General features: G+C 37.4%; 1 protein-coding gene across 1 annotated transcript in view; it reads left to right on the plus strand.

Moving 5' to 3' along the window:
* Positions 1–461: 461 nt before the first annotated feature.
* The window catches only part of LOC143625314 (uncharacterized), a 35,243-nt gene continuing 19,481 nt past the window's right edge, over positions 462–16,223 (plus strand). The window contains exon 1 of the mRNA XM_077095681.1: positions 462–773. Coding sequence (XP_076951796.1) covers positions 462–773 — 312 coding nt within the window. The remainder of the gene's footprint in view (positions 774–16,223) is intronic.

Genomic DNA, 16,223 nt, shown 5'->3' on the forward strand with positions numbered 1-16,223 from the left:
TTATGGAAAAGGGTATGAATGAAAAACAATTCAACAACATGCCACATGACCAACTCATAGACATATACAATCGAGAACAGAGGCTATATTTAGAAACACAGAAAAAATTAGAAAAAGAAAAACGAAAGATGGATGATATAGTGAGAGCATAAATGATGAGTGCACTGCACAAGAAAGGAGTAAGCATGGGAAGGCTAATCATTCAATCCGATGAAACACTGAAGAAATGGTATGAGGAAGAAGGGTTTGGTGCACAAAAGAGAACTCAGTAAGGAAGCACAAGCCGGACTCCAAGGTCAGAGGTTGTGAGGCCTAAACCACCACGTAATGAAAATTTGCCCACACATCTCTTCTTCGATAAATGATCGAAGACCTTGAGAGTCATTACTGAAGATATGGAAGAACATCTCATCATCTTTAGGGATGACTTGAGAAATTTTACAAAGGAACAATTGACCAGGATGGCTGAATTAACACTGTATGACAATCAAATCAGAAGTCAGCCATCAGGTCAACAGAGAAATGATCTCTCTAAATTCATAAAAGAACAAGCAGAAAAGGGATTCCCATTCTTGCAACAAAGGAAGAGAGAGATAAGAAGCCAAATGGAGAGGGAGAAAAGAAACAAAAGGATAAATGAGGTGCATATCTCTAAACTATCCCTCTTTGAGATGAAGAAAAGAAAGTCTCAAGCAAGCAGCTCACTCGGGAAAAGAAAGACATTAAAAGAGTGCTTAGCTGTGAGAGAAGTTATGCTGGAACCAAACTCCTCGGTATAACAATTTGGAAGAATCACTTACATAACATACAATCAACACAATGATTCTATCACATTGAGGAATGAGTCTGGCATACCAATTGCAGTGATAAGACAGGATGAAGATCTTAAATTTATGCATCCGCAGGACCTTCAAGATTTAATTGAGGCTAAATTTCCATATGACTCCTCTGATGCCATAGAGCTTGACATGATTAAACAGAAGGCTGCCTATGTCAAGAGACTAAAAGAAAGATCTAATACAAGAAGCAGAGGAAGAAGATAACAGAATGGAGCTGACGGATAATTAATTTTGTTTCTGTTTATCTTTGTATTTTAGTTTAACTTGTGTTCTTGATGTAAAAAAATTTACTATGTAATGCCCAAGAGGCAGAATTCCTACTTATGTAATGAAATGATATGTTCTTGAATGATATATTTTTTGATATCTGATACATGTGTAACTCTATGCAGGTATGTTTTGGTGCATCTGTGCTTGTTCCAATCTAGGGGGAGATTGTTGGGTCGGATTTATGATAAGGATGATTGGAATCTTCTCAACCTCCTCAGAAAACGGCTAAGTATGGACTTCGAGCAAGCATAGACGATCGAGCATGGTTTTACTACCTCGAGCAAGGTTTTCTGAACCTTAAATGGTTAATTCTTCTAAGTGTTAAAGCTTCGAGAAAGCTACACTTCAACGAGCAAGAGTATTCTTCTATCGAGCATGGATTGCCAATCGAGCAAACAGCTTGATCATACATGTTTTAACCTAGTGTTACGAGCACAGGATGATCGAGCACATGATGACGAGCATGGATTTAATAAGAAGATGTCATGTGATCAAAGCAAGGACTTCGAGCACAGTTCAGTTCCCGAGCAAGAAAATTTCATCCGAGCATGATAAAGACTGCTGAATAAGATAACTGAAGACATCAAGAAGAATGAGCTTGCTCGATGGACTAGTTCAAGCAAAGCCTGAATTGGTCAAGGAGAATGAAGCTTGCTGGAGGAGAATATCTTCACTGAAGAAATTCTAAGTAAAGTATGCTCGAGGACAATCATCGAGCATACCTAGCATAGGAAGTGTGCTCGAGCAAGCTTGTTGCCTTGCTCGGGGACTCAACACTTGTATTATTTTGTATTTCATTATGTAATGATTAGGACTTCTAGAAGGAATGTAAGGGTCTATAAATAGACATCCTAGGTTTCCATTTAGGGTACGAATACGGATAACGACGCACGCAATACGAGAAACATTCCAAAAGAATATTTTATTCCTCGTACAGCCGCCGCCACCGTCACACACGAAACCCTAGACATTCCTTACACTGTTACATTAAATGAAGCATTTATTACAGTGAATCTTTGTCTGAGTGTGGTCTTATTGATTATCTATTATTGTTTTGTGTTTATTGTTTTTCACTCCTTCGTTCCCACTCGTTGTATGTCCTGATTCCGCCGGGACATTCAACAGGCCTTTTGGGTAATCAAGTCAGTGTGTTCTTGTCAACCTTTGCTAAGGTTTCACCCGATTCACGGTCCTGACAGAACCCGAAATAAATTGGGAACTGGGTTTTCGCATTTGGGCTTGTAATATCAGTTCATGGACCAAAAAAAGCACTCGTTTTTTGGGGAACTAGGTTTCACCCGATTCACGGTCCTGACAGAACCCGTAATATCAGTTCATGGGTAATCAAGTCGGTGTGTTCTTGTCAACATTTTTTGATTTTTATAAACGTATAGTATGTTTTTATAAATTTCCACAATACTAGCCGAAAAACACTCGTTTCGCACTGTTTAACGCACCCGATATGTTTTTTGCGTCAAAAACCGAACCCGAAATAAATTTGGAACTGGGCTTTAGCATTTGGGCTTGTAAAATCAGTTCATGGACCAAAATAAGCCTAAAGGGGGGGGGGGGCTAGGGGCTTCCGGTCGCAATTGAGGAACCCCCCCCCCCCCCCTCAAAGGGTTTTCTTTTTTTATATAACAAGTTGTGAAGATATTTTTAACATCAAAACTTGTGAAAATATGATGTTCATCAAATCTCCAGCCAAAACTCCAAGAAAAACTTAGGTAAGTTCATAAATCCATCAATTTTTAACATGTTTATTTAGGTTTAATACCATATAAACATAGTTTGATTGCCAAAAATCATTCCTAACCATGTAAAAATCCTAAAAATGGTCCATAAATATGTTTTGATCATACACATGGTAAGGAACCTGGTTTGATAGTTTTTTTGGCCATAAACACGGATTAGAGGGTTGAAACGGCATTTTTACGGTTCAAAAGTTCGTTTTTGTATACTAGCCGAAACCCTAAGTCAAGGGCTGTTATGTTGATGAAAAATTGCTTGGTTTGTGATATAAGCACAAGAGCTTGAAACCTTGATTAGAAAGGCAAAAACGAGCCAAACCCGCTAAGGTAATACCGAAACACTCGTTTACGGGCTATTTAGGTTAAGGTTGTGATGTGCATATTGTTAGGTCTTGAAACACTCGTTTACGGGCTATTTACGTGCACGCCCGACAATACAAAATTACGTCATGAGCAGTTCTGAGGTGAAACGAGATAGGTACAAGGGGCCCTGGCCGAAATGTGATAAATGTAGTTTTCATCATGTGGGCGAGTGTAGATCGATAATATGTCAAAGGTGTGGAAGGACTAGACACAATGGTGGTCCCAATTGCCGAATCGGTATGGAGATTGTTAATCGACCAGCCCAGACAACCCAACCCCGCCGTCCCCAACTACCAAGACCGCAACCAATTCGTCAACAACCCGCTCAACAAAACCCAACCGTAGTGAATAGACGTGCTTGTTTTGAATGTGGGGGCACGGAGCACTTTAGAAGGGACTGCACCAGCTGAATCGAGGAGCAGTCACCGGTCGAAACCAAGCATCGACGTCTGGTGCGCCTAGAGGACGCGCGTTCGTTATCGGGTCAGGAGAAGACGACAAGACCCGAACGTTGTAACAGGTACATTCGTTGTTTCTGATCAATATGCTTCTGTATTATTTGACACGGGTGCCGATAGAAGTTTCGTTTCCACTAGTTTTGTATCCCTGGGGAATATGCCAGTTAGTGAACTAACAAATCCCTATACTATATAACTCGCTAACGGTAACTCTATAACTGTCAACCAAGTGGTCCAAAACTGTTCCATTATTCTAAATGACCACCCATTCCTTATTGACCTACTCCCGGTAGAGTTATGAAGTTTTGATGTTATTGTCGGCATGGACTGGTTAACCAAGTATAAGGCAGAGACTGTGTGTAGTGACAAGACAGTTAAAATTCCCTTTCGAATGGTGAGATGATTATAGTACAGGGAGAGAAGTCCGGGTCAATATTAGCTCTTGTGTCACATCTCAAAGTGTTGAAATGTTTAGGCCAAGGTTGTATGGCATTTTTGGCAAACGTGACCATAAAGAACCCTGAGGAAAAACACATTGAAGATATCCCCGTTGTACGTGAATACCCCGATGTCTTTCCCGACGATTTACCTGGATTACCATCGAACCGACAGGTTGAATTCCGTATTGACCTAATCCCAGGATCAGCCCCTATTGCTAAGGCACCTTATCGATTGGCACCCTCTGAAATGAAAGAATTATCCAACCAGTTACAGGAGTTGTTAGATAAGGGTTTCATTCATCCCAGTTATTCTCCTTGGGGAGCACCAGTATTGTTCGTGAAAAAGAAAGATGGAAGTTTTAGAATGTGCATTGATTACCGGGAATTAAACTAAGTTACCATCAAAAACCGATACCCTCTTCCACGAATAGACGACTTGTTCTACCAACTTCAAGGGGAAAGCTATTTCTCGAAAATCGATCTCTGATCCGGTTACCATCAAGTTAAAATCCAAGAGGAAGATGTATCCAAAACGGCGTTTCGAACTCGTTATGGTCACTATGAATTCTTAGTTATGCCTTTTGGGCTGACTAATGCACCCGCAGTTTTCATGGACCTCATGAATCGAGTTTGTAAGTCGTACCTCGACGAATTCGTTATCGTATTTATAGATGACATTCTGATATATTCAAAAACCAAGGAAGATCACGAGCAGCATTTGCGAACTATCTTGGAGGTGTTGAGGCAAGAAAAGTTGTATGCCAAGTTGTCAAAATGTGAATTCTGGCTATAAGAGGTACAATTTTTAGGGCACGTTGTTAATCGGCACGGAATCCATGTAGACCCGAGCAAAATTGAAGCCATTAAAAATTGGCAAGCCCCAAAGTCACCGAAAGAGATCCGCCAATTTTTGGGATTAGCTGGATATTACCGGCACTTTATTGCTAACTTTTCCAGCATAGCCCAACCTTTAACCCTTTTGACTCAAAAAGATCGTGCTTATTTTTGGGGAAAAGATCAAGAAGCGACTTTTCAATTATTGAAGCAGAAGTTATGCCAAGCCCCGATACTAAGTCTTCCAGAGGGAACTGATGAACTGATAATTTATTGTGACGCATCCAGAAAAGGCTTAGGATGCGTACTTATGCAAAGAAACAAAGTCATAGCATACGCTTCTCGACAATTAAAAGTGCACGAGAAGAATTACACCACCCATGACTTGGAACTGGGCGCGGTTATCTTTGCACTTAAGATCTGGAGGCACTACTTATATGGCACCAAATGTACAGTATACACCGACCACAAGAGCCTACAGCACATTTTTGACCAGAAAGAACTAAACATAAGGCAGAGGAGATGGGTAGAACTGCTGAACGATTATGACTGTGAGATTCGATACCATCCGGGCAGGGCTAATATAGTAGCAGATGCCTTAAGTAGAAAAGACAGAATCAAACCACTACGGTTCCGAGCACTTGAAATGATTGTCCAAACCAGCCTTATCGAACAATTCTGTATTGCTCAAAACAAAGCCTTAAAAGAAGATTATTTGGAAAATGAAGATTTACATGGAAACGAGCAAAACTTTGAAGAAAGACCTGATGAAATTTTATACTTCAAAACCAAGTTTGGATTCCCACTCTTAATAATTTGCGGGATTTGATCATGGACGAAGCCCATAAGTCCAAATATTCCATTCACCCAGGGACAGATAAGATTTACAATGACTTGAAGGAGTATTATTGGTGGCCCGGTATGAAGAAGGATATAGCTACGTATGTCGGCAAATGACTGACTTGTGCGAGGGTTAAGTCTGAATATCAAAAACCTTCGGGAATGTTGCACCAACCAGAAATACCGCAATGGAAATGGGAACAAATTACCATGGATTTTGTAACATACCTTCCCAAAACCACTCGAGGAAACGATGCAATATGGATGATAGTTGATCGACTAACCAAATCCGCACACTTCCTTCCAATTCATACCACTTACACAACCGAAAAACTTGCTCACATTTACATTAACGAAATCGTATCCCCACACGGTGTCCCCGTCTCAATTATCTCGGATCGTGATAGCCACTTCACCTCTCGATTCTGGCAAGCTGTACAAAAAGCCTTGGGAACCCGAATTGACCTAAGCACCGCCTACCATCCCCAAACCGACGGTCAATCTGAAAGAACCATTCAAACCTTAGAAGATTTGCTTCGCGCTTGTGTACTAGACTTCGGTGGGAAATGGGATCAACATCTTCCACTAGTTGAATTTTCATATAATAATAGCTATCACAGTAGCATTCAAGCGGCACCATACGAAGCGCTGTACGGTCGGAAATGTAGGTCACCCTTGTGCTGGACTGAGGTTGGAGATACCAAAATTACCCGATCTGACTTGATTCAAGAAACCACCGACAAAATCCGTAAAATCACTAATAAATTGGTCAAAGTTCGGTGAAATTCAGAACGGGGACCCGAATTCACGTTGGAGCGAAAATCCGAGTTTAAAAAGAAATACCCGCACCTGTTTCCAAATAAGGACAAAGTTGAATAATCAAATTTCGGGGACGAAATTTTCTAACGGGGGGAGAATGTGACATTTGAGCCAAAACAAAGTACACCTCAGTACGTATTTATCGATTAAGCAAATAAACGCTTTTTACTTAACAAACGAACGATTAACTGAACGGGTCGGGTTATGACCCAGATATCCGGGGGGCCATCTATAAGTGATATACGTTTAATATAAGCTAATATACTAGTATTATGGCCTTAGTTCAATAGCAAACAAGTTAAACGAAAACATGCTCGTTTAACTACCCGCCAAAGATTTTAAACGTGAAAGATAGTTACAAACCAAGCATTATATCATTCGTTAAGCCGAAAAAGACATACCAAACACTTATTTGAAATGTTTTAAGCGATCCATGAAAACATTTTTTGATTTTTATAAACGTATAGTATGTTTTTATAAATTTACACAATACTAGCCGAAAAACACTCGTTTCGCACTATTTAACGCACCCGATATGTTTTTCGCGTCAAAAACCGAACCTGAAATAAATTTGGAACTGGGCTTTAGCATTTGGGCTTGTCAAATCAGTTCATGGACCAAAATAAGCCCAAAGGGGGGGGGGGCTAGGGGCTTCCGGTCGCAATTGAGGAAACCCTCCCCCCCCCCCAAAGGGTTTTCTTTTTTTATATAACAAGTTGTGAAGATATTTTTAACATCAAAACTTGTGAAAATATGATGTTCATCAAATCTCCAGCCAAAACTCCAAGAAAAACTTAGGTAAGTTCATAAATCCATCAATTTTTAACATGTTTATTTAGGTTTAATACCATATAAACATAGTTTGAGTGCCAAAACTCATTCCTAACTATGTAAAAATCCTAAAAATGGTCCGTAAACATGTTTTGATCATACACATGGTAAGGAACCTGGTTTGATAGTTTTTTTGGCCATAAACACGGATTAGAGGGTTGAAACGGCATTTTTACGGTTCAAAAGTTTGTTTTTGTATACTAGCCGAAACCCTAAGTCAAGGCTGTTATGTTGACGAACAATTTCTTGGTTTGTGATATATGTATCTATCCTGCAAATAAGCACAAGAGCTTGAAACCTTGATTAGAAAGGCAAAAACGAGCCAAACCCGCTAAGGTAATACCGAAACACTCGTTTACGGGCTGTTTAGGTTAATGTTGTGATGTGCAAATTTTTAGGTCTTGAAATTTTTCAGGGACATCAGTGACCATGTCATTGAGTCCCTGTTCAAATTTGGTAATTTTTCGATAATCCGAGAATATTTGGCGAATTTATTACCGAATTGGGACGTTTAATGGGGAAAAATAGATAAAATGCTTGAAAAATTATGAAAATTTTTGGGGAACCCAGATTTTGTATATTTTGATCACATTTGAAATTTGGAATCATTTGGAAAATTCTAAGTGTGTTTTGTGCATATGCGTTCGTATGAATTTTTATAGCCGAATTTGGGCCGAAAAGAATATTGAACAAGCTTGTTACAATCTGGAATCGACACAAATGCTTTTGGGATATAATTTGAAGATCCAAGAATTTTTGTGGAATTTTTGGAAATCGTTGGGATAAACGGATGATTTTCAGGCCAAATATAGCTAATAAAATGAATTTTTATAAATTAATAAATCAGTAATTAATTCCAGAAATATTTTTATAAAAATCTAAATATTTTATTTGAAAAGTGACTAAATTTTTATAATTTAATGATTAACGGTTAATTAATTATACTAATTTGAAGATTAAACAAATTCAATTATGATAAAACCCGGCAAGTTCGTGATTAACGAATATGCGGGAATATCAGAACACCAAGAGTGATCAAAAATCATATTTTTGGATTAATTAAGTAAAATCAAACTTTTTATGAGAAACCTGGATAATCTGGATAGATTGTGCACGTTTCTTCTCAAATCAAACTAAATAAACGAAAACGGATCCCATAGCTAATCCGGGATCCCAATGTATGATTTTTCTTTATAACTTAATCATTTTATCGACCAACACATTTACCCAAATTTATTTCCCCATAACTGTTTTCTGAACGCGTAAACGAACAACTTGGCCCAGCTGGGAAAACGGGAAAACTGAGCCAAGTTCGGTTTTAAGTATTAGACACTGAACAACATCACAACCTAAGCCTATTAACACTTTCTGGGCTTTCCAGCTATACACAAATTAGTTATACAGCCCAGTTTAGTATTGAGATTATAATAATATTAAAATATTAATATTATTATAATATTAATTATAGGAACTAGTGATAGCAAAACGAACAAACCACGAGTTGACACAAGTGCTGATTATCTACTAAACAGTGAGTTTCATGACCCCACTTTCTGAACTGTTTTACAAACGTATGATGATGTGAATTATCTAAGTGTTAACACATGAAAGTCCCCACTAACACAGTGATTAACTTCGAGCCAGTGGCTTGTGAATAGTACTATTGGTTTGACAAACCCAGGCGGGGCCAGCACGGTTTGCAGAGACATTATCCCGTTTGCACATGTCCATAATTATACAAACCAACTATGTAGTGTTAGACATAGCTACTTGGGGCATAATGTGGGCGGAAGGGAGCCACAGTGGTTGATTGAGCGTGGGAAATGGAGGCACGCAACACGAACAGTCCAGGCTTCACTGTAGCTTAGCATAATTACATCACATATATAAATACATACACATATACTTACATGCGTATATACAAATTATGACTTATGATTATACATACCTATTTTCTTGAAACTCGTGAAACTCACCAACTCGTGTAGTTGACCCATTTTAAATGTGCTTTTCAGGTGTGATACCGAAGTTGGAAAATCCGTGATTTTGTGCTATCTGTTACTAAACGTGATCGATGCGGTGTGAATAGACGCAAGGTTATTAGTACGAATAGAATAGTTTAACGAACGTATTTTGTTGCAACACCTAGTTTTAAATCAATGATAGAATAATGTAATGTAATGTAATGTAATATAATATAAGTTAGTTTGTAATGTTCTTTATAAACAATGTTGTTGATACCAGAGGTGTCTGTTTACATTCCCGTTTTACGCTTCTGCATTGTGCTAGTCGGGGTGTGACAAGAGCAAAGGGTTGCGGACCCTAACAATATATGCGAAGAGTAAACGGGTTGCAGACCCTAATAACACCTGCGAAGAATAAAGGGTTGCAAATCCTAATAATATCTGCGAAGCGTAAAGGGTTGCAAACCCTAACAATACCTGCGAAGTTATAGGGCGAAAAGCTCTTTAAAACGTATGTTGTGTATGTATTAAATAACGAAAGTAAGTTAAAGTGTGAATGTACGGAAGAATGAAAGTAAGAACTAACGTAATATGTGTCTTTGGATATATATATATATATATATATATATATATATATATATATATATATATATATATATATATATATATATTCGTGTGTAAGAATGTGAATGTAATGTATGTTACCTGCTTAACTAGAACTCAGTCAGCGTAGCTGACTTTTAGTATGCACGCAGGTAAATAGGTTAAAAGAGCTGGCTTGAGAATGGCACATGGTAGGGACTGCAAGACTGCTATCTCGGGGAAGAAATGTTATGAATTATGATGTTATGTTTAAGACAATTCAACTTTTGTTAAGACAAGAATTGTTGTTTTGTAATATGATGGTTGATGTTTTTATTATTCCGCGAAAGTTTTTAATTAACTCTGATTTTAGAACTGTGTTTATGAGTAAATTCAACACCAAAGTAGGGCTTCCGGGAACGGGGCCTTACAAAACGCCCAATCATCTTGCTCATTTGAAAGAAAGAAACAACATTAATTAAAGGTAAAAGATAAATCTAATATATAGACAAGAAGTCTAAAGTTTACAAATTCGAGAAAATCTCTTACATAAAATTTTTGTATTAACTTATTTGTGAAGATAAACAAATGAATATGGATTGTGTTAAATAGATGTAGGGATGTAATGTATCTGGATCCAAAATTTGCATTGAATCATGGTTGAAATCATTGATTGAATTGAACTAATATTGATTGGTGGATAATTTTAGTATGAACTCAAATTTCAAGCATGATTTATAAATTTATTTTGATTGATTTACAAATTTAATTTAAGCAAGCCTACAAAATCTCCCACCACCTTATTTAACTATGAAAATCAAATTCATCATCAATGTGATTTTTTCTTTAATAAATTAGTTCCATTATTAAGTTACAAATCTTCTTCCTCCTTTAAAATGATATTGAAATAACCCAATGATTATAGGAAATTTTGTTGTCTTTTTTATTTTGATGAGTTTTTTTTTATTTTTTTTACATAGACGATAATGTACATTTACTGACAAGAAAGAAATTAGTAGGTTTCAAAAAAATCTCTTAATTTTAGTATAAATTTAAGCTCATTTTAGAACAACATTAGAAATTTTTCTATAATAAAGTATTTTATGTATTTGTAAATAGAATGCAAATATAAAAAAAATTAAAGAATATATACTTTTTTCTTGTTTCTGGATATTTCTACTCAGTTAATTATTCTAATTACTTTATATATACGTATAATTAAACACAATAGACGGGATTTTTATTAATTAAATTAAGTTTTGTGTTTGACTATTAGTAGTAGTTCCCAAATATTGTTTTATTCCATCGGTGTATGATATATAAAATTTTAAAACCCTTTATATTCAGTTTTTTTTAATTGTTTCTTAGAAATAAATAACGATCTAAAATTATCAAGTATTAATTTCATTACTATAAATATCTATAATTAAGAAGATTGGATATTAGAATTTAGGAGGGAAAAAATAGTTAAGAATCAATATGGGACTGACATGTGGTAACCAATATTTTCTTTTATTAGTGTTGTAAGATTGTAAGATGTAAGATATTAAGATTTTTAAAGACGGTTGAACTTGTATTATATCATATATAAATATATACATGGAGTATATATATTTTCAACTGCGTGTAACACGGTCTATAACCCATTACATTAAGTATGACATTCCAGATCATTCTTTTAATTTACCAAATGATAATAGAATGTCTAAGTTAAATATAGAAATTATATGATGGATGTAATTGCATAATGCGAAAAACTTATAACTCCTCTTAGCTCTTTAATGTCAAATATAGATGCCTATAATACCAGTTGATCATCTTATACACATTCTCCATCAAAGTAAAAGACGTCTTAAAGAAAGAAGAAACAAGATTAGGATAATTGCTTTATCCAAGATCAGAAGTAATCAGCAAATTCCACAACAAGCTGTTAATCTTCAAACCCGAAAACTTTTTACTTAGACTACCTCCGATGCATGCACTTAAAGGCATGCATGTGATGAGGTGGAATGTGCATGTGGGAAGAATTACATTGGAGATGGATGCATGTAGGAAGCATCCACTTCACCAAGTGCATGCAAATGATGTTTTAATGGGCCCCACAAATAGAAAATCAAATGGTGATGTGGAAGAGAGAGAAGATGCACGTGGGAATGATGGGTTAGAGTTAAAAAAGAGGAGAAATAATGCATGTGGGAAGGATGTGTAAAAAAACTGATGTGACACTGATGACTGAAATACATGTAGTAAATGTGGTACCTTGCATTGCGGGTAGTCTTAATAAGGCAATGGCAATGAATTCGCTAAAATCATCATCATCATCATCATTGTACTCAGTAAATCCCACCAATAGCAAAACTATGGTAGGGTCCGAGGAGGGTAAGATGTAGACAGCCTTACCTTTACCCCGTAGGAATAGAGAGGCTACTTCCGGTGAGACCCCCAGCTCGATAGTAGTTTTACATCAAGCCTTGGACATAAGACACATAACACTCAACCACCGGGACACCAGCTGATTGGTGCGTGTACACTTGTCTTTCGGCTATCAATGCCACCACATGATGCCTGACTAACCTTCCGCCACTTTGAACGTTATTTTCACGAGATTAGTAAAATAACGTCAAAATTAGTGCAATTTCACTTTTGCCTACCCAAGGGTTTACGCATACATTATATGGCCGCACCGCAAGCTGTGCATAAGAAATTCGCTAATAAGGGAGACAATAGTCGTTTGAAAAAAAAAAGGGAAAAAAAGTGAGAATAAAATATGTGAAATGTTGTCGGCTGTTGTGCACAATCCCCTGAACTTAAATATGGAAAAAAGTCTTTTATTTCTTTGTGCTTTGTAGTTGGATAAGTTTTTAATCATTCGAGATTTTGAAGAGAGGTTGCGAGTAAAAGCAAAGGTATATTCTTACTTATTAATTACTTTGATGAATGTATGCTTGCTGCTACTTCTGCATAGATTGTGTTTGTACAAAACCCTGATGATGATGATGATGATGATGATGATGATGATGATGATGATGATGATGATGATGATGATGATGAATGATCCACACTCCTTTCATATAAAATATTATTAATTTCATGAATTTGAGTTTGTATAAGATTGGAATATAACAAGTGCATTGTTGACAGATCTGTTAGAAAACACTTAACTAGATCTACTACTAAAGCACTTTGATCTGCTAAAAAAAAATACTTAAATATGTTACAAGCACTTGGATCCCGGTGTTGTTTTTCTAAATAAATTAACACGACAATCATATTTGTTGATCTCGTGGATTCTTGGCAGATTTGGTAAAAGAATATTCTGATTATATATTTTATTAATTGGAAGATTTATTTGATTTTAATAATCTTCGTTAAATGGTATTGGCCGATAATAATTGTTATTACTTATTAATTTATCGCTACTGGCGGTCCCAAATTTAAAAAAGTTGGCCCCAAAACGACGGTTATCCAAAACGACGAAACAATGCTTCAATTCGGTTGTTTGAACTTACAATTAACAAAATCAAGTCGTTTGAATCACCGTTTCAAGCTAAGTTTTACATCAATCAACTTGTATCACCCTTCCGATCAAAAGCTGTAAAACATTAGTTTGACATTTGAAAAAAGTATAATGTCGTTAAGTCCTTTTTAACGACAGACATTGTGGGTTAACTTTTTTAAATTTGGGACCGGTATTGGCAATAAAATAAATAGAAACTGTTATCTGCCAATACAATTCAATAAGAATTATTAAAATCCAATAAACGAGATGATGATGATGATGATGATTGAATCAATTAGGGTCTTCCCCTTCTACTCATTTTAGTTTTTAAATAGAAAAGGTTAAAGATTGCAATGAAATAAATAAATTATACGAGCATACTGTTTTCTAATGAACTTTAATATATAAATATATGTATTTGTGTTTGTGGATCCTATACAAAATGTTACAAAACAAATTGAAGTGCGGTTCTTAATTTAATATTTTATAATATCCGTTATACGTACTTATGGATTAGGGATGACATTGGGTCGGGTTTAGGTAAACCCAAACCATACCAGATTATAAGGGCTTGTTCCATATGACCCAAAACCCGTTGGATAATCATGCGGAAATTACCTGGTTGGGTATCGGTTATACCCGTTAGCTTATTATATATCGTTTTTTGGGTATACAAGGCCCAGAGGTAAAACCCGTAGAGTACTGAGTAACTATTAATCAGTCTGGGATTTGAGTATTGACACGTGGAATTGGGACGGGTGGGTGATAAGAACCAGGTATATAAAGCGGTATGGTATATACCGTTTATACTTAAAAGAAATAGAAAAAGGAAAATTATGTTGGTAGAAGAGCATATCACCAAATTGTATACCGCAATTAATTACCTGATCCTATACTCGTCACAGATGCTCGTTGCAGATGTTTCGGGTTCCAGGTAATCTTATTGGGTTGGGTTCCAATTTTCATTCTTTGACTACCTTACCGAAATGATTCCGTACCGTAACATAACTATGTAACTCGCAACTTTTAATTTATAACTTTTACTTAATCATGTTTGATACTTTTTGAAACATTATTTTACGTTTTACCCATCTGTTACTCCCACTGGAAATTTTGACCCGGTATGTTTTGGCCTTTGAAATTAGCTTTGTTTTGTCCTGTTGAGTTCATTTTAACCAGTTTAGCTTGGTTTGGTTTATGACAGGTTTGGTTTACAATGGTTAGCCAGTCAACTTAAACAGCTCTAACCTGTAGGGTTTGCTTTTTAACCATGTGAAGAAACGTGGATCGACTCACTGGTAGACGATCAACTTTCCTCGGGTGTGATTATGCTATTTCACCGATGGTTCTCTGGAATCTGGATTCTTCCACCTACAAAATGAACAGCACCGTAAACTTACCCCTCAGAAAGGGACAGAGGGGTCCTCTTTGGGGTAACCCTCCGGTGTGAGAATAAGAGTTTGTAGGAGAAGATAATAATCTGAGAGTAAGGAATTGGAATGTATTGCTTAATAATGCGTAATACTGTGTAATAGGGCATACCTCTCCTTGTGGAGTTGATGTGGTATTTATAGTGCTAGGGTTTCCAATGATTGGGCTCAGACCCAATTAGGGCCTTTTTGGCCTCCTCCTATTGCTTTGCGCCACGTGTCCTTGGGACACCTGGTGCTTTTTCATTGATTATTCTCTGACCCAGGTATTTTACCTGACCCATGTGCAATCACGTGGTAGCACATGGGTTTTGCTGAGTTGTCCACCTTTCATTGGCAGCTGTCAACATCAGCATATTCTTATTCCTTAAAAAGATACCTTCTGGAAGGTTGTCTGACGTGCACAATCAAGGTTGTCCTTATCCTGATTTGGATAAGGACGAGGTTGATTATGTGCATGTGTGATATGCGCCTATCCTGAGGATGCGCGAGGTCTTCTCTTTATTCTCATGCGCAGATGTTTCATGCGCAGATGTGATATGCACAAGCATGTGATATGCGCCACGTGCGGATGCGCCACGCGCAGATGTGATATGCGTGAGCATGTGATATGAGTCACGCGCGGATGCGTCACGCGCAGATGTGATATGCGTGAACATATATGGTGCGTGAGCATGTGATACGCGTGAGCATATGTGATGCGTGAGCATATGTGATGCCTGAGCATATGTGATGCCTGAGCATATGTGATATGCGCCATGCGCATAGGTTTTGGCTTTGTGCCTTCATAATATCTTGATTTCAAGCCTCTTGTCTATATCTTGTGGGTTGACCCGCCTCGCTCGGTGTTGAGGCGGGTACATACCTCTTCAAGCCCCCCCAGTCTAATGTGTGTCTTGTCTCGCGCGAGCAAGGTAAGATAGATATTAGACTTAATAGTTTGCTCTTTTAGTAGGGTTTTGTCTTTTTCTTCTTATTACTCATCGTTGCGCGAAATTCTATCCTTTTGGTTGAAACGAATCGTCCATGTACGTGGTTGGTTGTTGCTGACATGCGTCAGTGATGGAGACGTGTCAGACTTTTCGTGTGCTCGAGGTGCTACAGTTGCCTTTCATGTCCCCTCACATAATGTCAGGAACACGTGTCGCGCTCGCGTTGGTCCGTACCTGCGAGTGGTGGCGCGTGAACTCTGGCAGCCCCTGTATCGTTTCTTTTCGTGTCCCCTCACACAGTGTCAGGGACACGTGTCGCGCTCGCGTTGGCTTACACCTGCTAGTGGGGGCGCGTGAAGTCCGATCAGTAC

Source organism: Bidens hawaiensis, unplaced genomic scaffold, assembly GCF_021521415.1.
Source record: "Bidens hawaiensis isolate Kalapana, Puna unplaced genomic scaffold, B.hawaiensis_p1.1 tig00004101_1, whole genome shotgun sequence".
Classification (NCBI taxonomy): Eukaryota; Viridiplantae; Streptophyta; class Magnoliopsida; order Asterales; family Asteraceae; genus Bidens; species Bidens hawaiensis.